Consider the following 23672-nt stretch of genomic DNA (forward strand, 5'->3'; position numbering starts at 1 on the left):
GCCCGTGCCTTGCATGTGAATGCCTGGGCTCCTTCCCCAGAATCACAAACTGGAGAAAAAAAGAGGTGGGGGCTTCGATTCATGGTGATGTATGGAGCTTAGAGCGAAAGTTTTGGAGTCCCTTTTTCTGAGCTTCAGTGTCCACCTCTTACATAAGGACCACAATGATACACATTGCACACAGCTGTGAGAAGAACTGGCAACTACACTAAGCAGAAGATACCAGCAGACAGCTCCTTGGTTCTCTCTGAGGTCACATATACAAAGTCATCATGCCCCTTCTTCTGCTCCATTGTGACTTTTTTTTGGTACCAGAGATTAACTCCAAGGGCACTTAACCACTGAGCCAATACATCCCCAGCCCTATGTCAAGACAAGGTCTCGCTAATCTTCCAACTTGCAATCTTCCTGCCTCAGCCTCCCAAGTCACTGTGATTATAGGCATGTGCCACCCACGCTTGGCTCTATTGTGACTTTTTACCTTCACAATTTCCTGTGCCAAGATCCCTCCAACCACTGCACACACTGGGGCCATCTCGGAGAAGCAGTACCTAAAAAGAGAGGACAAGTGAAATGCAGCACTGGGGAACAGGAGGGCTGATGTGATATCTGGAAGAGTTCAGAAGTGGGTCCACTGGAACAAACACATCCCACCAGGAAGAACCCATTCAGACAGCGGTTATCAATGCTGGCATCTAGGCGTGGAAGCTAAATCTGGCCCAGGGGTTGTAAATGGCCGGGAAAGACCTCTGTACTTTGGGAGGCAGGAATTCTTTCATACACAATTTTTTTTTTTTTTTTTTTTAAGTTAAAGGAAAGACTATATCTGTGCTTCCTAAAAATAAGGTCTTACAAATATGTTTCAGTACCCTGGTCACATTCTCACAATTCTCCTCTGACTATAATGGGCAGTGGGTTCTATAAGCTATTCCCAAACAAATGCCAGGGAGGAGGCCTGTGTTAACATGTAGGAAGCATGGGAAATTTGGGGCCTGAAATTAAAGCACATGGCAAAATAACGTTTTACAACCCAAGCAGAAATCACCACTTCTGGAACAGGATGGGGCATCCACAGGACAATTTTTTGCTATTACTGTCACCTGGTACTTCAAATCACTCATCCTGGAAATTAGAACGTACTCACCACCTCTACCTCCCCAAAGGGAGCATGATTTGCCAGCTCCACCCCTCAACACAAAGGTATTTATTAACTCAGAAAACTGGGACACGACAAGTTACAGGAATCATCCTACCACCAAGGAGACCTTTGCCCTTTCTACTTAGTTGCATAATTCTTCAAGACATTTAAATAATTACACGTCCAAACATATAATTTTAAACCTAAATATCAACATTTGTTCTGCAATATATTAATATATATTTAAACTGTTCAACACTGCAATCATGTATTTTGACAAGGCTATACAAATAACTCCTAAAAAGGCAAAGATTGGCGTAATCTCAGCAACTTGGGAGGCTGAGGCAGGAAGATCATAAATCGGAGGCCAACCTTAGCAACACAGTGAGATCCTGTCTCAACATAATTTTTTTTTTTGGTTACAGGTGGATACAATGTCTTTATTTTATATTAATGTGGTGCTGAGGATCAAACCTAGTGCCTCACACATGCTAGGTGAGCGTGCTACCTCTATGCCACAATCCCAGCCTTCAACATAAAATTTTAAAAAGGCTAGGGGTGTGGATAGTGGTAGAGCTGCTTACCTACCACATGCAAGGCCCTGGGTTCAATCCACACTTAAAAACAAAAATATATCAATGAAACAAAACAAACATTGCTACAAGAAAGAGAAATCTAAAATGTGGGATAAGGCAACCAGCCTCAACACCTTAAAAAAAAGAAAAAGTATCAGATAATAAATATTTTTGGGCTTACAGACATATAGTCTCTTTTATATAACTTTTTTCAAGTCCACTGACAGTATCACAACTACTATATAGATGATATGCAAATAAGTGTGCTAATAAAACTTTATTTATAAAAACAGGTGGCTAGCCAGTTTTTAATCTGTATTCTGGATTAACAGTAAAAGAAGCAAATGCAACAGATGAACTTTTATGAGATTTTTTTTTTTGGTACTGTGGATTGAACCCAGGAGCAATTAACCACTGAACCACATCCCTGGCCCTTTTTTGAGACAGAGTCTGCTAAGTTGCTTGGGGGCCTTGCTAAATTACTGATGCTAGCTTTGAAATTGTGATCCTCCTGCCTCAACCTCATGAGGCTGGGATTATATGCATGAGCTACCATGCCCAGCCCAAGGAAACATTTTAAAGACCCTTATATTTCTTTTTTTGGTTGTTTTGTTTTGGGTATGGGTGTTGAACACAGGAGAACTCTACCACTGAGCTATATTCCTAGTCCTTTTTTAATGTTTTATTTTTCAGACGGGGTCTCTAAATTATTAACGCTGGCTTTGAATGTGTAATCCTCCAGCCTCCAAAATTGTTGGGATTATAGGCATGTGCCACCATGCCCAGCTCCTTCATACATATTTTTTAAAGTGTTTCCTGAGTAGCTCATACTTTTTTCAATTCTTCTTGCCAACAATGAATATTACAAGTAATTTTTTAAAAATCCACAAAGGATTTTGTTCATCTGACACACGATACGATATAATGGCATCAAATGGTCAATGCTTTTCTTTAGGTAATGGAATTATGAGTGACTTCAATTTTCATCTTTATGATTATGCTATAAAATCTGATTTTCCTATAATGAACTGGCAAGTTATTTATGTAATTTTGTGGAGGGGGAGGTTTGGCTTATTGTTTATGGTGTCAGGGACTGAACCCGGGGCTTTTTGCATGCTAGGAAAGCATCTACCACTGATCTATAGTTCCAGGCCTCCTAACATAATTAAAAAAAAATAATAATAATAATAATTAAGTTATCAATGGACCTTAATTTTATTTATTCACATGCAGTGCTGAGAATTGAACCCAGTGCCTCACATATGCCAGGTAAGTGCTCTACAATTGAGCTACAACCCCAGCCCAATAATCTTAAAACCAGTAAGTGGGAGTATAGCTCAGTGGTAGAGTATATGCTTAGCATGTGTGGGGCCTTAGATTCCATCCTTAGCACCAAAACACCCCAAAACCAACCAAATAAAATACTAAACAAATCATTAAGTTCACAAATATTTTGTGATTTCACTTATATGAAATATTTAGAATAGTAAAAATAATGGTGGGGAGGAGGGAAAAATAAGGAGTTAATAGTGAATGTCCTTAATGTCAGTAAACTGTACACTGAGAAATGGTTAAAACAGGGCTGGGGATACATGTGGCTCAGAGGAAGAGCATATGCTTAGCACGCTTGAGGCCCTGGGCTCAATCCCCAGCAATATAAAAAAATAAAAATAAAAAAAAGTGTAATGGTTTATATATATCTTATCACAATATAAAAAAATTTTTTCAACATACACTACAAACATGTTATATGGTACCAGGGATTAAAGCTGTGCTTCAGCACTGAGCTACATCCCATGATGTTAATTTATTTTGATATAGGGTCTCACTAAGTTGTCAAGACAAACTTTGCCCTTATACCCTTCCTGTCTCATTTTCCTGAGTATCTGGAATTACAGGCATGTACTACCATGCCCAAAGAAGAATTAGAAGCAATTAAATAACTACCAATAAAATATTGATTAAGTTAATGATCATATATCTAGAACACTGAAACTTTATGAAATACAAGTGACAGGCTTCTGTGTTTGTTAACATAAACAGCTCTGTGATATGCTGGGAAAGGCTATCAAGGAGCACAGATAGTAATGATCCATTTTGATATTAAAAAAGAGAAAATATAGCCAGGCATGGTGGTGCACACCTGTAATCCCAGCAGCTCAGGAGGCTAAGACAGGAAGATTGCAAGTTCAAAGCCAGCCTCAGCAATGGCGAGGCACTAAGCAATTCAGTGAGACCCTATCTCTAAATAAAATACAAGATAGGGCTGGGGATGTGGCTCAGTGGTTGAGGGCCCCTGATTTCAATCCCCAGTACCAAAAAAAAAAAAAAAAAAAAGTGTGTGAGAGAGAGAATATATATGAATAAACAAAGAAAATCTGTGAGCCTAGACCCTGAAATCTTAACAGTGGCTAGATTTATAAATGGTCCTTTTCTTCCATGTTATACTTTCTAGAAACAGGCATCTGTTACTTTCATAATCAGAAAAGCAATAAAGCTCTCTGAAAAGAGAATAAATAACGTAACATGAAGGAGACTGCCAGCAACTCACAGATGAAGGAAACAGAGACTTGTGCACAGTCCTCCCTGCACGGAAGCAGCGCCGGGCAATTTGTGAGGGTGGCTCAGCTGTGAAGCAGCAGCTCATTTCCTTGCCAGCACCCCCATCACATCTCAGGTCATTTCACCTCGTGCCCAGAGACAGGCTTCAAAAGGCCACCAAAAACCTCTTACTTAGAAAGCAATAGAGTGGGAGCTCTCAACATGTGACACCTAGATTTAGCTTTTTTTTTTTTTTTTTTGGTAGCATGAATTGAACACTGGGGCTTTACCTCTGAGCTATATCCCCAATACTTTCGAGACAGGGACTTGATAAGTTGCCAAGACTGGCCCTGAATTTGTGGTCCTTCTGCCTCAGCCTCTCGATTTGCTGGGATTACAAGTGTGTACCACCATTCTCATAGAAACCTAGACGGGGGGAAGCAACTTCCAAGAAGAAGATAGCAAGGAAAGACAACACTGGGGCAGAAATTCCCAGCCAGCAGCTCCCTAGGCTGTGGCTAGTCTTTTCTGGAAAGCAGGGCCTTTGAAGAACTATGCTGGCTGGCACCACAGAGTCAGACAGCTCACCACTCTAGACACCCAAAGTAGTCCCTCAGCTGTGTACACCTCACAGCCCAGCACGAGACACCAGGTGTGCTGGGCTGGCTTTAGCCTGCCGCCGACTTCCTGGGTGCATCTGTTTGAAGTGAAGCCTGTCTGACTCAGTTCCCTCCTTCTGTGAAGAACAGAGTAGACTTCTCTCTGTGCTTTTTTTTTCTTCTTCTTTTTAAAAAATATTTTGTTTTTAGTTGTAGATGGACACAATACCTTTATTTTACTTATTTATTTTTATGTAGTGTTGAGGATTAAACCCAGGGCCCTTGCACATGCTAGGCGTGCGCTCTACTGCTGAGCCCCAGCCCCAGCCCCTCTCTGTGCTTCTTATACAGCATTTTTTCCTCCACTAAGACATGAGTGCCTGGCTGAGTTAGTGAGAGACAGAGACCCCATCCAAGCCTGCAGTGCCATCAGCCCTGACTTCATGGTGCCAACGCTGCAGAAGCACCTTATGTAGACTGCTGTCCAGTTTTATACAATGGCCTTTTTTTTTCAGAACTCTATAGGTATTTTTGAAAGGAGGACACACTAACTGACTTTACTGTTAACCTTGTGAAGACTATCTTTTTCAGACAATTTCATCATTTAAATAAAGAGGAAATAATAACATACAATTTTAAGAGACTGATGAGATAATTCAATGCAGTAACACAATAGGTAAAGCATATAGTCTTCAATATCAGATGCTACTGGTAATAGGTACAGAAATTTGGACTAGTCACTTAACTTCTGTGAGGTTGATTTCCATACCTACAGAACGCATTGTTGAGAAGACTGAGAGACAGTGTATAAAAGCAACTACTAATGCCTGGAATATGGCAGCTGCTAGATAAATTGTAATGGATGACAGCTATCATTACCAGTGCTACAATCCAGGGGTGCAGCAAAGCTGCTGAAGCTCCCAGAGACAAAGAAAGGGAACTAGAATGGTATGATCCCAGAATTGCTTTTAAGGAGTTCATGATTTAGCCACCACGTGACCTTCTCTAACCAAATCCCCAGCCTGACTGTACGTGAGCAAAAGACTGGGGTGAAAACGCCTCAGTGCCAAAGATTAGGGTGCTGAGAACATGGACATCTTGGGTGGTGGATACACAAATTGACAGGCTAGAATGGTGGTCAAAGTGGCAATTGTCTACCAAACAATGAACTGCAACTTTGGACCCATAAGTTCCCCTTCCCACTCACTCATCCTGCAGCTGTACAAGGTCCCACACTGAAGCATCATGTGAGAACAAAACCCTGAACAAAATTCCATCAAGCAAGTGATTGGTTCACTAACACTATATTGGAAAAAAGGGAGTAAATTATGCACTGATATGAAAATGTCTCAAGAGATAAATGTATAGTGAAAATCAAGAGGTATAATACTGTTACTAAAGCTGCCTTGAATTTCAAATCATATAAATAGATCTTTACATACTGTCAAAAACAGAACCCGCAGGGCCAGGAATGCGGTGCAGTAGGAGAGCATTTGCCTAGCATGCATAAGCACTGAGTTCAACCCCCAAGATCATTAAAATAAAAAAAAAATAAAGAAAAAGATAAAAACAGAACATGTGCCTCTTTTACTTTTTATCTACTATTACACCAGTGGAAAGGCAGAGGCCTACAGGAGTTAGCAGAATGTGGCATAGGGAGCTTTCTTCAGGGCTTTGGAGGTCTCTATAAAGAATCTCCCCAAACTAAGGCAAACACGGAAACCAGGTGTTTCTCCATCTGAGCCAAACTTGACAAACACTGAGACAAACCTGACGAAGTCGTCGGGAAGCAAATCAGGATTAACACCCAATGAGTCAAGCACATCGTTTCGTATCTGGAGCAGCAACTCAGAATCTTCCCCGTAGGTGTCAGAACTAGGATCTCTTCCTTTATCCGTGCGGAATTTCAGAAGCACTGACAAAGGGGAAAACAAGAGTTTATACACACAGTCTTCTCATAAGGAACATTCACGGATTTCAACTATCAAAACAAGTATTTTTTCTATAGGAAGCAGTGTGTTAATTAAAATGTGGACCACGTGAGCTGATGGGAAGGGGCTGAGCATTCTCTCCTTGGCAGCCCCCAGTCTGCCCCTCCCCATCCCTGCTCCACCATCACCCCCAACACATTAAAAAAATACCCATAGCTCCACCTCAGCAGATGGCTGCAGAGATGGACAACAGGGAGGTATTTTGAGATACCTGGAAGAGGGGTACCCAGAAAAACAACAGAGGAAGTAGAAATTAGTTGGTCTTATTGCTCATTATGTATTCAAAGCCCAAGCAATCCTCGTTGGTCTCTTGTACCTGCTTTATGATACACTGTAGTGACTAGTAACTGCACTTTTGGTGTGTTTTGGGGGGGATGCTGGGGATTAAATCCAGGGGTGCTTCACCTCTGACCACATCCCCAGCCCCTTGCTTTTTATTTTGAGACAGGATCTTGATAGGTTGCTTAAGGCATCATTAAATTGCTAAGGCTGACCTTGAACTTGTGATCCTCCTGTCTCAGCTTCCCATGTCACTGGGATTACAGGTGTGTGCCACTATGCCCAGGTCCCTTTTTTTAATGAAGTGTGCTGGATGTCTCTACAATTTTGTTCAGATGACTAAAGAACTTGGAAAAGTTGTTACTGCTATTGATGCATAACATACTGCTGTTATTGGTCTTTTACATTAACATATTACAAATATATCCACATACGGAATATAAAATATTAATAAAAACATATGTATGTGTAATTATACTATATTTTGAATATATTATAATTATACATAATTTGAATTTTTGAAAACTTCAGCTGTGCTGTCAACTTTGGAGAAAGTATCCTGGTTAACAGCCATACTGGTCTACAAATGTTACATTTAGTATTTTTTTTTCCACTTACACAATAGAATAATAGGGTGCAAAAATATAAGGGGGTCTGACACCATCTGTAGGGCGGTATCAAGTTGAGGCTTCCCTGAGGATGCAACAAGTGAGCTCCATGTGTGCAGAAGCTTCCTGCAGAGGGCAAAGGTCCTATTATGACCAGAGGAGAGATCAGGAGGGAGGCACGTATTCTAGGCATTAGTTCAAACTGCTGCCTTCAGCCAGAAAGGCCAAATACTCAGACTGACTCATCGGACAGACAAGTCTCTACAAACAGAACCTCCCTTAATACAAAAACTATGTCAACCTCTAGAAATGGATGTTTAAATAAGTTGAAAGTTTCCAATGATGGTGTTGAATAAGAGCTACTGTGTATGGAGACACCAACAAGGCAAGAACTTTCAGTCTAAGCAAAAAGACACAGACAGGAGCAGGATACTGATGATCTCAATGCAGGCATCTGCTACCACTGCACGTTGTCCTGTGTCCCCTGCATGCCAAATGCAGAGACATTCTTGCTTTTTGTGTAATCCCAAGACAGAAGGTCAGCTGGCTGTGAACCTTACCCCCAAGTAACACTTTCTCCTATAATCACAAGGCTATTTCAGACGGGATGTGTAAGCATGGGAGTGAGTTTCTTTTTTCTTTTTTGGCACTGGGGATTGAACTCAGGGGCACTTGACCACTGAGCCACATTCCCAGCCCAATTTTGTGTTTTATTTATGGACAGGGTCTCACTGAGTTGCTGAGTGCCTTGATTTTGCTGAGGCTGCCTTTGAATTCGGGATCCTCCTGTCTCAGCCTCCTGACCCGCTGGGATTATAGGAGTGCACCTCCATGCCCAGCTTGGGGGTGAGTTTCTAGGTGCAAGACCTGGGCGTACTTTATACTTCTTGTTCTCTTCTACAAGGATACAACTTCCAGAACCCTTACTACTTCCTAAATACTTGGCAGTCAACTCAAATCCAATATGGATCCTGGCCAATACTGTTCCACCATTATCCAAGTCTACCTTCTGACTCTGCAGATGAGTTGGTTATATCCCAATCTGCAGTATACAAATACATTGAAATAAGCATTTGGGGTCTGAGAAAAGACTGCAGTGGTGGCAGTTACTCAATTTGCAGCAAGACTTTTCTAGCATTGTCCCATTATACAAAGACCTCCAGAAATCTGCTAGTCCAGCCAAACCAGAATACTCCAGTTGAGTCTGAGAATGCCAGCTACTATTTCTGTCAATGACTCCTAAGACAGGGCAACAAGATACAGCACCGCTATTAGCGCTGCCCCAACAGATGATAGAGGCAAAGACCACCCCAGTCTGATTGTACCACACAATCCTAGGCAAAGTGGCTTAGTGGAAACCAAGTGAGGATGCTTGCTTTCAGGTGTCTGGAATTATAGAAATAGAAGCCCCAGGCTGGTGGCCTCCCATACAGATTCTCTCATTTCTGGGTCACTGGGACAAAAGCACTGTCATAAGGGACCAAGAAATGTAATTTTTTTCAGCCTTCACCACAATTTTTAACTTTTAGTTAGAAAGTATAGCTCCAGGAACCAGGTGTGGTAGTGCATGTCTGTAATTCCAGGAACCCAGGAGGCTGAGGCAAGAGGACTACAAGCTTGAGGCCAGCCGTAGCAACTTAACAAGGGCTTAAGCAACTTAGAAAGATATTCTCAAAATAAAAATAAAAGCCCAGACTGTTACAATACTTGTTTTGTACCATACATTACACTGAACACATTTCAAATATGAACACTCAGTCATAATCCATGAGATCAGTAAGTATCATCACCAACCTTATAAATAAGGAAATTCAAGTTCAGAGACATCAAGAGACTGCTTACTATAATTACTAAGAAGTAGTAAAGCAGAAATGTAAATGTGGACCTGCCTCCTTCCATTAGGGAACATAGCACCAAGGGTTTCAGTGGTCTAGCTCTTTGTCCTCCACTTCAGAACCCTCATTTGAGCACATTTTCGTGAGATGCATTTTCCAGATTGACCTGAACTCTCACAATGGGTGCATTCATTGAGACTATTAGTTCAGTGGGTGTACAGTGGAGGTGACAGTGACATAAAATCTTGCCCGTCAATCTTCAGAGAATAAAACCAGCTTCATCTCAAAGATGGCACTAAGAGAAAGGGTGAAGGGAGGCAGCAGCTGGCCATGCTGGTTCTCTAGGCCCCTGGCCTGTTCCTGATGCAGTTTGTGTGGATGAGGGCCAGCAGGCTGGTACCAACCACATACCTCACTAACCACATCTTTAGTGCTCTCAAGGGCCACTGGGAAAGGGTCCAGTCGGTCAGGTCACTTACTTGCAGTAAAGCAAACAGAAGCCGTCTTTTTCACTCTTTTTCTAATGCCGGCCCTCCAGTTAACAGGGGTGGAGGGGGCAGGAAGAAACCCATGTTCTAGAAGTGTAGCAGTCCCAGGACTGACCCCAGCCCCTGGTAAGTTCTTGCTTATTAAATTCTCCTTCGTTTTGCTTTCTGCAGCTCCCTAACAGACAGACACAGATACATACACATCACTGTTGACTCTGTATTTCTGAAAGCACTTCCCCACCAGTTTACACATTATAAACCCATTCTGTTAAGATCAAACACTGTCAGGGATGGAAAGCGGCTGTGCCAAAAGATGACTCATCAAATCGTATCCAAACACCGCACAAAATTAGAGTTCCAAACTTGATTAACTTCATCTGAACCTTTTAATTAACTCAGGCTGTTGGAAGTCCAGGGGTGGGGGGTAACATCATTGCTGGAGATGATGAGTATGTCTCTGCTTAAGTTCAGGACTTGCCCATGTAGTGGAGAAGACAAATGTTGAAAATGAGAAAACAAGCACCTTTTCACATATGGACTGTATGTACATGAATATATCGCCACCTTTGCAAAATTGTTTGAACACTCACATTGATATCTGATCCAAATGCAGAACACCAGATTAGTGCTATTTTGGATGGCAATATTAATAATAACCGTTTCTTTCTAAAAGATTCAAATATGTGATTATAAGGACTGGGGCTGCAGCCCAAGTGGTAAAACTCGTGTGTAGCATGCATCAACCCCTAGGTGCCACAAAGCACCACAAAAAACAATTATATTATATTCAATGTAATAAAAAACTAAGTGCAAAATAACCAAACATTTTAACAGGGGGGAAAAAAAGGGAAAATGAAGTAACAGTGTCATGAAGTAGCCCCAAACACAACTGCTGCCCTTCAAAATGGCTCAGTTTAGGTGGGGACAAGGCAGAACCTCCACTACAACCTCATTTACCTGACGGATGCCTAGTGCTTTTCTGGCTACAAAAAAATCCTTGCTTGGATCTTTCCCTCTGCCCAGTTTGTTCAATTCGTCGGGACTCATTATTTTTAGAACCAATCTGGAAATGTGTTCCACTCTAACTCAGGCTCAGTGGAGCACACCTGTAATCCAAATAATGCGAGAGGGTGACGCAGGAGGTTCATAAAGTTTGAGGTCAGTCAAGCACCACCTGAAGAAATCACTCATCTGACTGTGTTACCAATGATTCAGCTGTGAGCTCTGGACAGGACACTCAACTCTTGCTGCCCCATGCACCCGAGGGTGAGGCACCATAGGTCCAGATGGCTGGCTGTCATGTACCCCTACTATAGGCCTTCCTTGGAGGAGGCTCTTAAAAAGTATCTGCTGTACAAGAAGCCTCAACATTTGGTGATGAAGGAAAAGCAGGAAAGAGGGTGCATAGTAAAGTGACACAAGAAGATCTTCACAAATCCACAGCAGGCTGCTCCTTTACTAATTCGACTGCTTAAGATATCAGAATGGGGGCTGGGGATGTGGCTCAAGCGGTAGCGCGCTCGCCTGGCATGCATGTGGCCCGGGTTCGATCCTCAACACCACATACAAACAAAGATGTTGTGTCCGCCGATAACTAAAAAATAAATATTTAAAAAAAAAAATTCTCTCTTTCTCTCTCTCCCTCTCTTTGAAAAAAAAATTATTAAAAAAAAAAAAAGATATTAGAATGGTTCTGTTTCTTATCAAATATTAATGTGTTAGTCATGGAAGCAGCAAGAAAAAAAAGACATACATATCTACCCACAAGAGGAAAACAAGAAAGAAATTCAACCCAGAAACGTTAAAGTACATGTGCACATCACAGCACAAACACATCCTGAGCACCAGGGCCACTCAGTACCTTGATCTCTTTTCCCAGGAAATTTACCTCCCTGGCCTCCCCCAAGACTTACTGTATAATGTCCCTTTTTGAGCAGTAAGCCCTCCCACCTGCTATGGTTTTAGGTAAGTGTCCCTACAGGGCTCATGTAATAAAGGGTTGGTCCACAGGTTGGCTCTACTGAGAGGTCAACAAGTCACTGAGGGCATACCCTTGAAGGGGATGACATAACCAATTCCTCCCATTCGATCTCTTTTGGTTCCTGGCCATGAGGTGGGAAATGGTTCTGCTGCATCATGTACCCCCACCCCCCCATTATGTGTGGCCTTATAATAGGCCCAGAAACACTGAGGTCAACCTATCATGGATTGGAATATCCAAAACTGAGAATCAAACTAAGCCTTTTCTAGTTATAAGCTGATTATCTTAGGCATTTGTATCAGTTACAGAAAGGTAACATCCTACCCTTTTACCTGCCCAGTGAACTTAGTTGATGACATCATCACTTACCAGAGGAAGACAGGGAAATACACTGATTCTCTTAGTTCCATCTCATTCTCAAATTTCTGAAAAAATGTTGTGGTACCCAGATGAAAGTTGTTTATGCGGAAAAAGGGGAGTATTCTCAGAAATGACATCAAAACAAGATGCCATTTTCTGTCGAACATAATTAAAGACTGAGATCACTCAGGCAGAGGTAACTGCACCATCACACAGAGTTGAGGGGAATAAGAATGAACCATGTGGAAACACAGTATTAAGGATTTTTGCAAAAGGTCATGGAACTTGACAAGTGATTGAATTATACACAAATGTTCACAGCCATGCTATTTATCACAGAAAATGTAGAAATAATCTCATGTTCAATAGTAGGATAATAATATAGAATATCCTAACAGAATATATTATTATTCAGCTACTAAAATTATAGTTAATAAGTTTTAGTCACCTTTTCCCCCAACACTTAGGTTAGATTACATCACACACACGCCCTATATTCAGAATAAGCTCTACTATGTAAAATATGAAAGAACGAAGTAGGTACAACTATTACCTCATTTTGAAGACGTGAAAATGAAGTATAGGAGAGGCTCACGGCACAATGAACTCTCAAGTTACTACACAGCCAAGAATACTGGCACATGCCTGAATCCTAGAGACTCAGTAGGCTGAGACAGGAGGATCACAAGTTCAAGGCCAGCCTCAGAAACCTAGGGAGACTGTGTCTCAAAGTGGGAGAGGAGCTGGAGATGTAGCTCAGTGTTAAGACTGGCCCTGCACTGGGCACAGTGGTGCATGCCTGTAATCCCAGCAGCTAAGGAGGCTAAGACTGGAGGATCACGAGCTCAAAACCAGCTTCAGCAACAGCGAGGCGCTAAGCAACTCAGACATTATCTTTAAATAAAATACAAAATAGGGCTGGGGATGTAGCTCAGTGGTTGAATGGCCCTGAGTTCAATCCTCAGTCCCCCCTCAATCCCCGCCAAAAAGATTGGCCCTGGATTCAATTCACAGCACCCACACACACACAAAGGAAAACAAAAGGAAAAAAAAAATGAGTTGGCTTTCTCACCTCCGAGTACACCAATTTAAAAAATAACAAACCCCAAATTCAGGCTCTAGTATAGCCAAGTATTTTATTCTTCCCCTTAAAAATATCAAAGGATTTCTGAGTTTCACTTTTTAGACAGGGTCTCATCAAGCTGCTGAGGCTGACTTGCTATACTCTTGCCTCAGCCTCCCAAGCAACTGGAATTACAGATGTGCACCACACCACACTGCTCGACTCTCACCTTTAATGCGTATACTAAAAGCAATTTAAAAAGACCACAATTTAGAAGACCTCAAAAATATAGAAGCAAATTATGTAGAAGCAAGTATAAAATACCATGGACCCCCTTTTGCATGGCCTTTATCTAAGCTTTTCTAACCGCACCCTCTAGTCACAAAGCTGTTCTGACAGAGCCCTCTACATTCAGACCCACCCTGCCTGGTCACAAGCATCAGGGAAAGAGGGTCTTTTCTCCAGTCCAGCACTTGAGTGGCACATGACCTTGACTCTGGGCATCTGCTGCTCTCTGCCAACTGCTCTTGCGGAGGGAAGATGGCACAGGACATCCCCGTGACTGTTGTCTGACAGTCACAGAAAAGATGTGAGGCTTTCAATAAGACTTGCAGCTGGGCCCTAGGGCCTATGAGCAGCTCAAACATAAGCAGATGCTGGGGGTCGGGGCCTGCAAAGAAGGCAATAACAAAACAAGGCAGGTTGCTGACAATGTGCCCTATTATTTCACTCTGATCTCCATGGGTCTCAGTTTACCTTTTGCACAAGTAGAATAAGAAAATGTCCCAGGGTCCCTGTGAAGTTCAGATGAAATAATGGTCATAACGTAGTATTAGTAACACTTATAATTAAAGTCACACTGAGCACTTTGTTGGGTCATGTTTAAACATAAGCTCTGGGGATGATCACTTTGGCTCAAGTTTTGATTCTACTGCTTCCTGGGCAATGTGACCCTGGACAAATGACTTAGCTTCTTCAAGTCTCAATTTCTTCACTTGAAAATAGGACACAATCTGATCTTTTTCTTAAAAAAAAAAAAAAAATATATATATATATATATATATATATTTTAGTTATAGTTGGATACAATACCTTTATTTCACTTATTTATTTTTATGTGGTGCTGAGGATTGAACTCAGGGCTTCTTGCGTGCAAGGCGAGCACTCTCGCTGAGCCACAACCCCAGCCCACAATCTGATCTTATATAGATGTACTTAAAGCTGCACTTAAATTACATAACCAGTAATTAACACACTGTATATATCCCTGGCTGCCATCAATTCTTAGGATACTGCCTAGTCCGTCCTCTTACCATGTTGCACTTGCTGACATCTGTAAAATATCAAAGTGTGTTTATGGCTCACCTCTGCCCTTACCCTCACCTCTCTTCTCTGTTCATAGCAGTGCCTTCTTCCTTCCTGAATGACTGTGGTCTCTGCACTGTCTACCACTGATAACGTAGTGGTGTGTGTACACACACAAACACACACACACACACACAACATACACTGCTTTCTTTTTTTGTTCTCCCTACAAATTATTTTTCAATATTGTGGTCATGACAACAGCAAAGCAATAAGCCTCTGCTCTAGCACTGGAAACTATTTCCCTGTGGCTGTCTTGTCCTCAGCAGTTCCTGTCATTGGTTGACACCAAAAACCCACTAGGGAACATTATGCCCAAAAAGCAATGGCTGTCTATTGCCTGGCTGGTGAAGTTTACAAGTTTATTTATTTTGCAGTGCTGGGGATCAACCCAGGACTTCACACATGCTAGACAAGCACCTCTACTACTGAACTACAACCCAAGCCCTTACAATTCTTTTCTCCCTCCTTCAATATTTTTTTAGTTGTTACAAAGGCACTGAGCCCTCACAAGTTCTAAAATAAGAAATTTCTTCTGCAGAGCACTGATTCTCAAATCAAGCTGGCAGAATCAAGAGACAAAGTTATTTAAAAATCAGAGAGCAGCCAGGCAGGATGGCACACACCTATAATCTCAGCTACTCGGGAGGCTAGAGCAGGAGGATTGCAAGTTCAAGGCCAGCATGAGAAACTTAATAAGATGGCTCTCAAAATAGGAAGGGCTGGAGATGCACCTCAGTGGTAGCGGGTCCTTGTGTTCAATCCCTAGAACTACAAAAATAAAGAAACAAAAACCAGAGCCGTTGATGGTATAATTGAGAGGGAACTGAAAAATGAAGAATAATAGAAACAAAGTTTTCTATTTCTAAAACGTTGTAAGTTAAAAAGAAGAGAGAAAATAAATCCTATAAGTGCCCATTAATAATGAATGATGCAAAAGAATTCATGCAATAATGAGGTGTAAAAACCAGGAAGCTGCAGAAGCATACACAAGAAATGGTAGTTTCCCCTGAGGTATCCAAATATTTTGCCAGGCACGGCAGAGCATGCCAGTAATCCCAGCTAATCAGGAGGCTGAGGTAGGAGGATCCTAAGATCAAGGCTAGCCTCAGCAACTTAGCATGACCCTGTCTCAAAAAATAAAAGGGATGAAGATGTGGCTCAGTGGCAAAAGGTCCCTGGGTTCAACTCCCCAGTTAAAACAAACACACACACACACACACACACACTTATTTTACTAAGGAGATGCCTTATTTTTTACAAGTCAAGAAAAGCAGAAAATAAAACTATAACTAAGTCTGTCATATATGTGATTAATGGGAGTGAGAGAACCGGAAGTCAGTCAGCTAGGATCTGAATTTCTTCTTTCCAAATACGGAGAACCATGATTTTGAGCTGAGGTAACCGAGAGGTTTCTGACATTATAAGAAAGCAGTTATGGCTGGGGATATAGCACAGTTGATAGAGTGCTTGCCTCACATGCACTAGGCCCTGGGTTCAACTCCCAGCACCTAAAAAAAAAAAAAGTTCAAGCAGTTATGAATGCCATTGTCTGGCTAGAAGACATACTAATTCCCCCATGGAGGGTCTTAGGTCTGACCGTCCTATCAAGAGAGAGAAGTTTCTTGTTATTCGTGAGTCCCTAGGTATGGACAGCTAGGACAGTGGTAATGTTTCCCAATCTCTTCGATGGGATAAGCATGTCCTGCAGCCATGTCTCAGGTTTAGAGCCTTTTCTGTCTTATGGCACAGTAGGAATAAGGACAAGGTCTATTTATGCAAATTATACCATTTAGATGGTTCACACATCCTTAAAATAAATAAATGAAGTCACAGGTTAAAAAACCAGCCAGCTACCCCATACTTGAGACAGGTGGCCAGAGCCATCAATCAACCCATTTGCCAAACTCCTGCTCTGAATCAGGTCTGTGCAGGACAGACAAGAGGTTAAGGAACCATGGCCAGGTCTGTGGTACAGAGGGTAGTATAAGATTATAGAGGAAGGAAACCTAATGTAGACATGAGGAGTTCCATTCGTGAAAGCAGCACTGGACCTGAGCAGTGAGGAGCTACAGATACAGGCAAAATAGAAATGTATTTAGAAACACAGGGGCCCAGAGCATAGGGTTATGCGGAACAGGAAACCAGTACAGTTATGACACAAGTGTAGGAAATGTGGAGAGCATAAGGAAGTAAAAAGGAGAAAAGGAGGTCAGTGTGCTGTAGTTCTGGGACACCAGTCCAGGAAGCCTGAACTGTACCCTGAAGGCAAAAAGAAATCAAGGAAGAGTTTTGCTTTTTTTAGACAGATCGATCTGATGAATAGTAAATAATATAGATTAAAAGGAGATTTAAAGCCAGAGACTAGCTAGGAGGCTGACATAGAGGCTAACTAAGCCACTTGAAGAAGCCATCTTGGGAAAATTATCTAAATACGAGGGGCAGGAGCCTGGGGTGAGTTCCTGTCTCAGGGTTCTGTGTCAATGGGGGTACTTATCACAATCTTGAACTCAACACTCTCCAAAAGAGAAAATGGCAAATAGATCACAATAATGATTTTTAACACTTCCTCATACCTGATTTTTTTTTCCTTTTCTTTTTGTATTTTGAGACAAGGTTTCACTGAATTGCTTAGGGCTATGCTTAGCTGCTGAGGTTGGCCTTGAACTCTTGCCTCAGCCGCCAGAGTTGCTTGAATTATAGGCATGTACCTGGCTCCTTACCTGTTTTCATCACTGATTTTAAGCTATATCCATAGCCTAATTTGGACTTAAAGATGCAAAAAGTGCACTCAGAAGCCCAGTGTGACTGCACCCATGCCCCATAGCAACACTCCACCACATCTGCCATCACTCTTCTCTTGTTTTTTTTTCTGAATAATCTAAAGTAACTTGCCGCAAAATATTTTAGTGAATATTTCCTAAAACCATGGGCATTGCCACTATAAAACAATTATCAAAATCATAAAAATAATATTGATATAACTATTATTTGATGTATAGACCTTTTCAACTTTTTAAAACATTTCTTTTGAATTTTTTTTTTTTTTAGGTGTAGATGGACACAATACCTTCATTTTATTTGCTGGGGACTAAACCCAGTGCCTCACACATGCTAGGCAAGCGCTCCATCACTGAGCCACAACCTCAGCCCCTAGACCTTTTCAAATTGTACCAGTTGTCCCACATTGTCCTTTACAGCAAAAGGGGGGAACAAATCTTCCTGTTCAGGGATCCAACCCAGGGTTACATATACCAATTTTCCTTTTTTTTTGGTGCTGGGGATTCAACCCAGGGCCTTGTGCATGCGAGGCAAGCACTCTACCAACTGAGCTATATTCCCAGCCCCCAATCTCCTTTTATCCGAAATAATTCCTCAGTCCTGCATGACACTTTCAAAAAGTACACCATTTATTTTCTAGAATATTGCTCAATATTGCTCGGTTTGGCTCTGTCTGACGTATCCAGGTTAAGAATTCCAAAGCAATATTATGTCCTTTATCTCAGGAGGCAGGAGGTCTGTCCATCCTGTGTTGGGGATGTTAACCTTGATCACATCTACTGAGGTACAATCTGTCAGAGGGTTCTCTCCTGTCTGTCTCTTGGAATGAAACCCACGGCCTCGCGTAATCTAAGCAAGCAATCTACTCCTGAGAAGCATCCCCAGTAAGCCCTCCATATCTCTCTTCATCCCATGAGGAGACAGCTTATCCCGCTTCACAGAAAATAACCTTCTCCCATTCGCTTTAGCAATTCACCGAGGACTCCTTTTTCAACTTTGAGAGGGACTCTTCCATTTCCAGGCTCAAGTGATCCTCTTGCCGCAATGAAACCTCAAGTGCTACGATTACAAGAAATGTACTACTGGGGCTGGGGTTGTGGCTCAGTGGTAGAGTGCATGCCTAGCACGCGTGAGGCACCACATAAAAGTAAAGTAAAGGTATTGTGTACAACTAAAAAATAAATACTACAAAAAAAAAAAAAAGAAAGAAAGAAAAGAAATGTACTACTAAATCCAGCTTCATTGATGATTTTTTTTTTTTGGTGGTGGTGGTACTAGGGATTTAACCCATAGGCATTTTATCACTAAGACTGAAGCACAAACCCAGTCCTTTTTTTTTTTTAAATCAATCTATCTATCTATCTTAGGATACTAAGGATTTAACTCAGGGGCACTCAACCCCTGAGACACATCTCCAGCCCTTTCTATTTTTTGAGACAGGGAGGGTCTTGCTAAGTTGCTGAGGCTGGCTTTAAACTTGTGATCCTCCTGTCTGGGCCTCCAGATCCTCTGGGATTACAGGTGTGTGTTACCATGCCCAGCCCAAATGATTCTTTTTTTTTTTTTTTAATTTTTTTTTTTTTAATACTTATTTTTCAGTGTTCGGCGGACACAACATCTTTGTTGGTATGTGGTGCTGAGGATCGAACCTGGGCCGCACGCATGCCAGGCGAGCGCGCTACCGCTTGAGCCACATCCCCAGCCCCCCAAATGATTCTTGATAAAAATAATATATAGAATGCTGGTGATGGGTCACAAATATGTAAACTTTTAAAATCCTGACTGTGTGCTGGGGATATAGCTCAGTTGGTAGAGTGCTTGCCTCACACGCACAAGATCCTGGCTTTAATCCTGATCATCTGTTCTACCCTTATTGGGCACCACCTTTTTTTTTTTTTTTTTTTAAATGTACCTCCCCCCTCCGCCCCCCGCTTCTTTCTTTCTTTCTACGCCTTCTGGGGATGGATCCTAGGCCTCACACAACATGCTGGACAAGCCCTCTAGCACTGAGTTCAACTATAGCCCATCATTCAACATTCTTAAAGCTATTCCACATTTTGGGGCACACCAGGATAGTCCAAGTTCACTTATTATTATCCTACCCCAGATCAAATAGCAGTCATTTTGTTGGGCATGGTGACATAATCCTAGAGACCTGAGAAGCCAAGGCAGGATGATCTCATATTGGAGGCTAGCCTCAGCAATTTAGCAAGGCCCTGACTCAAAATAAAAAGCAAAAAGGGCTGGGTATGTAGCTCAGTGGTAAAGTACCCCTGGAAAAAAAAAAAAAAAGCAGTCATCTGTCCAAAGAGCCTGGTTCCACCAATGGATTGCCTTGGGGATGTCTGCATCTGTGCCCCCTGAACAAATAGATCTAGGAAATTTATTTATGTGTACCACATACATCTGTTTCTATATCTACATATTAAAAAAAACATGAGTTCATCCTAGCAACTCTAGTTCCAATTCAATATCACAGCATTCCTTCTTGCCTTTCCCTTCTTCCATATTTACAAAAACACCCTATCTAACCTGGGGACCAACCCTTTATCCACATTATGTTTACCTATTTGCTCAACCCTAGATACATATTTAGTGGTTTTAAAACTGTTAACTCATACCACTGTGAAACACAAGCTACGGTTCAGTAGTAACTGGCTGATTTCTTTAGTCTGAGGGATCCAGTCAAAACACTGCATTTAAGAGCTACTTGGGTTACTACTTCCTTTTGTTCCTGCTTCACAGTAATGTCTTTAAAGTACAGCACTTTAGGACTAGGGATGTAGATCACTGGTGGAGTGCTTGCCTAATATGTACAAAGCCCTAGGTTCGATCCCCAGCATCAAAACAAAAACAAACAAAAAATCTCAATACTTCATACAAACACCAATAAGTAAACCAAAGTTTCAAGGGTTTGTCCCAGGATATAAATTCCCCCTGCTATAGTTATGGCTTCCCCCTGTAATTTGACAATCCTTCAGAAACCTGGAAGCTTTATAAAAACAGAGATGTTAAGTCACCTTAAGAAATTTTGATTCAGTAAAGCTAAGCTAGATGGAATCAAGCAATCTGTATTTTTCAAATGTCTTCTGGTTAATTCTGATATCCTGACAAATGAGAAGTCACTGGCCAGTTCCCAAGTAAGCTTCAAGGGTCTCTCTAGTGGGGTCTTTGTCCTGGGGTCCACTGCATATGCTGTTCCTTTGCCTGCAACAGTCTCACCTTTACCACCTAGCCTGTACCTGCTCAAGACTACCACTCCCCAGGGATGGCCAGACTCTCAGTTCTCTGAGCTCCCATAACAGTTTGCTTTTGACTATTACGGACTAATTCAGACATACTGAAAAAAGAAAACAATAGCTTTTTCTTTTTTCGGCACTGGGGGGATTAAACCCAGGGCTTCACGTACGCAAGGCAAGCACTCTACCACTGAGCCACACCCCCAGCCTTACCATAGCTTTTTCCATAGCCCTCTGGTATAGTTCTCTTCACAAGGTACAGCATTATTTATTTGTCTTTTCCATTGGTGAGGAGACTTAGTCTTCCTCTGATGATGATTCCCAGCCACGAGATCTGGCAAATAGGAGATGTTCACAAATGTTTGGTCTAAGGTTATTTTCAGCTGCAGTTCTGTGGCCCAAAATCGGCCTTAAGTATTTTTCCACAACTCATCAGAACAGTCTGAGAAAATTAAGATTGCCCAGGATTCTCTGGTAAGTACCTCTCATCTTGGAATGAGTCCATTTCTTCCTGCTCTGGGCTCCACCTCCATTAACATTATTGTTCACACTGGTCAGTGAACGCTGTTTCCATACTAGACCCGATATTTTTAGCACTTCTGTTATGATAAACTCATAGTAACCTCAAAAAGAACAAATCAAAGTCAACTTTTTGCCACAGGAAACCAGCTCATGCTTAATGTTTTGCAACATGCCATGGAAGAATAATAAAAAGATGAGACTTTTTGCTCACAGATGGTGAGGCTGACTCTCAAGATAGTGGAAAAATGCAGCAGGAAGCATTCAGTCTAGCCACTATCTTATTAAGTAAACTGGAAAAACACACAATATCCAAATGCGTCAACACTAACATACAAAGGGAGGTGTGTGTGTGTGGGGGGTCAACAGAGCAGCTGCTTCACCAGAGGCTTAACTGTGAATGGGGCAGCAAGAAACGTTCACATGTAAGTAAAGGCCAGGGCCAGGAAGACTAGATTTAAAAAGACTGGTGAGTATTAAGAAGCAGGGCAGCAAGAAGAACCTGTGGGGATACCAGTAGGTGAGCAGCTTTCCCTCTAAGGTGCAGTAAGTGCCATAAGCAACAATGAGCCGCTTAAACAAAAATATTCATTTATGGAGCACCAACTGGCAATGGTGAAACAAAGTCAGGTTCTTTATTTTCAAATGTGCATCATAAACAAGCATATTGTACTCACTAGAAATCATCAGGTTATTTTTAATTTATCACTAAGGCATCAAAGTCACATCTATTCATTCCTATAAAGGATCCTGAGGAATCCAAGGCCTGGGAAAACTGAAAACAACCTACATGATCATAGATGCGGGTACAGCCAAAGGATTACTACATTAGGCAGCCAACAATTTAAACAAGGTCACTCTAAGATACACTCCAAGATTTTTCCAGTATTATTTATGCCATCAAGTTTAAGAAAAAACAACTTACTAATGAGAGTCATACAGTTAACTGCATACACACAATTATAACAATCTCTCTTCAAGTATGTATTTAAAATATTGTTTAGCTAGGTGCAGTGGCCCATGCATGCACTTGGGAAGCAAATGCAGGAGGATCACAAGATCAAGCCAGTCCCAGCAAATTTAGTTAAGATCCTGACTCAAACAACAAAAAGGGATAGGAGCTGGTGAGGATTGCGGGGGTGCTGGGGATGTAGCTCAGTGGCAGAGTGCTTGCCTAGCATATGCAAGGCCCTGGATTCAACCTTAAGGAGAAAAAAGAAAAAAAGAGAACTTCCTGCTGGGCATGGTGGCACATAACTGTAATCTCTGAGTCAAGAGGCTGAGGCTGGAGGATCATTAACTTTGAGGCCCTCATTGGCAACTCAGCAAGACCCTGTCTCAAAATAAAAACTTACATGTTTTATGGGGAAACAAAACAATTAACTAGGTCATAATTCATATAATTTTTTTTGGTTGGGGGTGTTGGGGATTAAACCCAAGGAATGCTGAGCATGCACTCTGCCAATAAACCACAGCTTTCAGAGAATCTCTTTTTTTTCCCCAATTTTTTTTTTTGTAGTTCTAGATGGACACAATATATTTTATTTGTTCATTTTTAATGTGGTGCTGAGGATCAAACCCAGTGCCTCACACATGCTAGGCAAGCACTCTGCTGCTGAGGTACAGCCCCAGCTCAGCATTCAGAGAATCTCTGAACCAGAGTTTTCTGTAGTATAGTGGTGATCCAGCTTCCCTAACATGCAGATCCTGATATGACATTTAACAAAATCCTGAATTTAGAGATTTATAGTATAGAGGTCAGGAGCACAGTCCACAGGTAAAACAGACTCCATGTTTCTAAATTCTGGATTTGTCTATAAACCAAGTATATGACTCCGAGCAGTCAAAAACAAGCTCAACTTTGGTCACCTTATAGGAAAATGAAAAAAACAACTACACTTCAAAAGTTGTCTCAAGGGCTGGGGATGTGGCTCAAGCAGTAGTGCGCTTGCCTGGAATGCGCGCAGCGCTGGGTTCGATCCTCAGCACCACATAAAAATAAAATAAAGATTTTGTGTCCACCAAAAACTAAAAAATAAATATTAAAAATTCTCTCTCTCTCTTAAAAAAAAAGTTGTCTCAAGAATATGTTAACCTCAGCAGGGTGTGATGGCACAGGCCTGTAATCCAGCAGCTTGGGAGGCTGAGATAGGAGGATTCCAAGTTCAATGCCAACCCCAGCAGATTAAAGGCACTAATCAACTTAGCAAGACCCTGACTCAAAACAGGCTGGGGCTGTAGCCACTGGATAAGCATCCCTGGGTTCAACCCCCAGTATCCCCCATGCTCAAAAAAAAAAAAAAAAAAAAA

General features: G+C 41.7%; 1 protein-coding gene across 9 annotated transcripts in view; it reads right to left on the minus strand.

The window, feature by feature from the left end:
* Positions 1–23672, minus strand: part of Sae1 (SUMO1 activating enzyme subunit 1) — a 73380-nt gene that overhangs the window by 12754 nt on the left and 36954 nt on the right. For 4 of the 9 annotated variants that reach the window (XR_001504698.2, XM_015496647.2, XM_015496646.2 and 1 more), the window contains exons 7-9: positions 21326–21466; positions 6624–6768; positions 482–551 (exon numbers count right to left, since the gene is read on the minus strand). Coding sequence is in view for 7 of the 9 variants with exons in the window: in XM_015496647.2 (XP_015352133.1) it covers positions 482–551; positions 6624–6768; positions 21326–21466 (356 nt within the window). In the remaining 2 variants the exon portion in view is untranslated. The other 5 variants (XM_015496651.2, XM_015496649.2, XR_007343010.1 and 2 more) reach the window with 4 other exon arrangements.

Source organism: Marmota marmota, unplaced genomic scaffold (genome assembly GCF_001458135.2).
Source record: "Marmota marmota marmota unplaced genomic scaffold, marMar, whole genome shotgun sequence".
NCBI classification, from domain to species: Eukaryota; Metazoa; Chordata; class Mammalia; order Rodentia; family Sciuridae; genus Marmota; species Marmota marmota.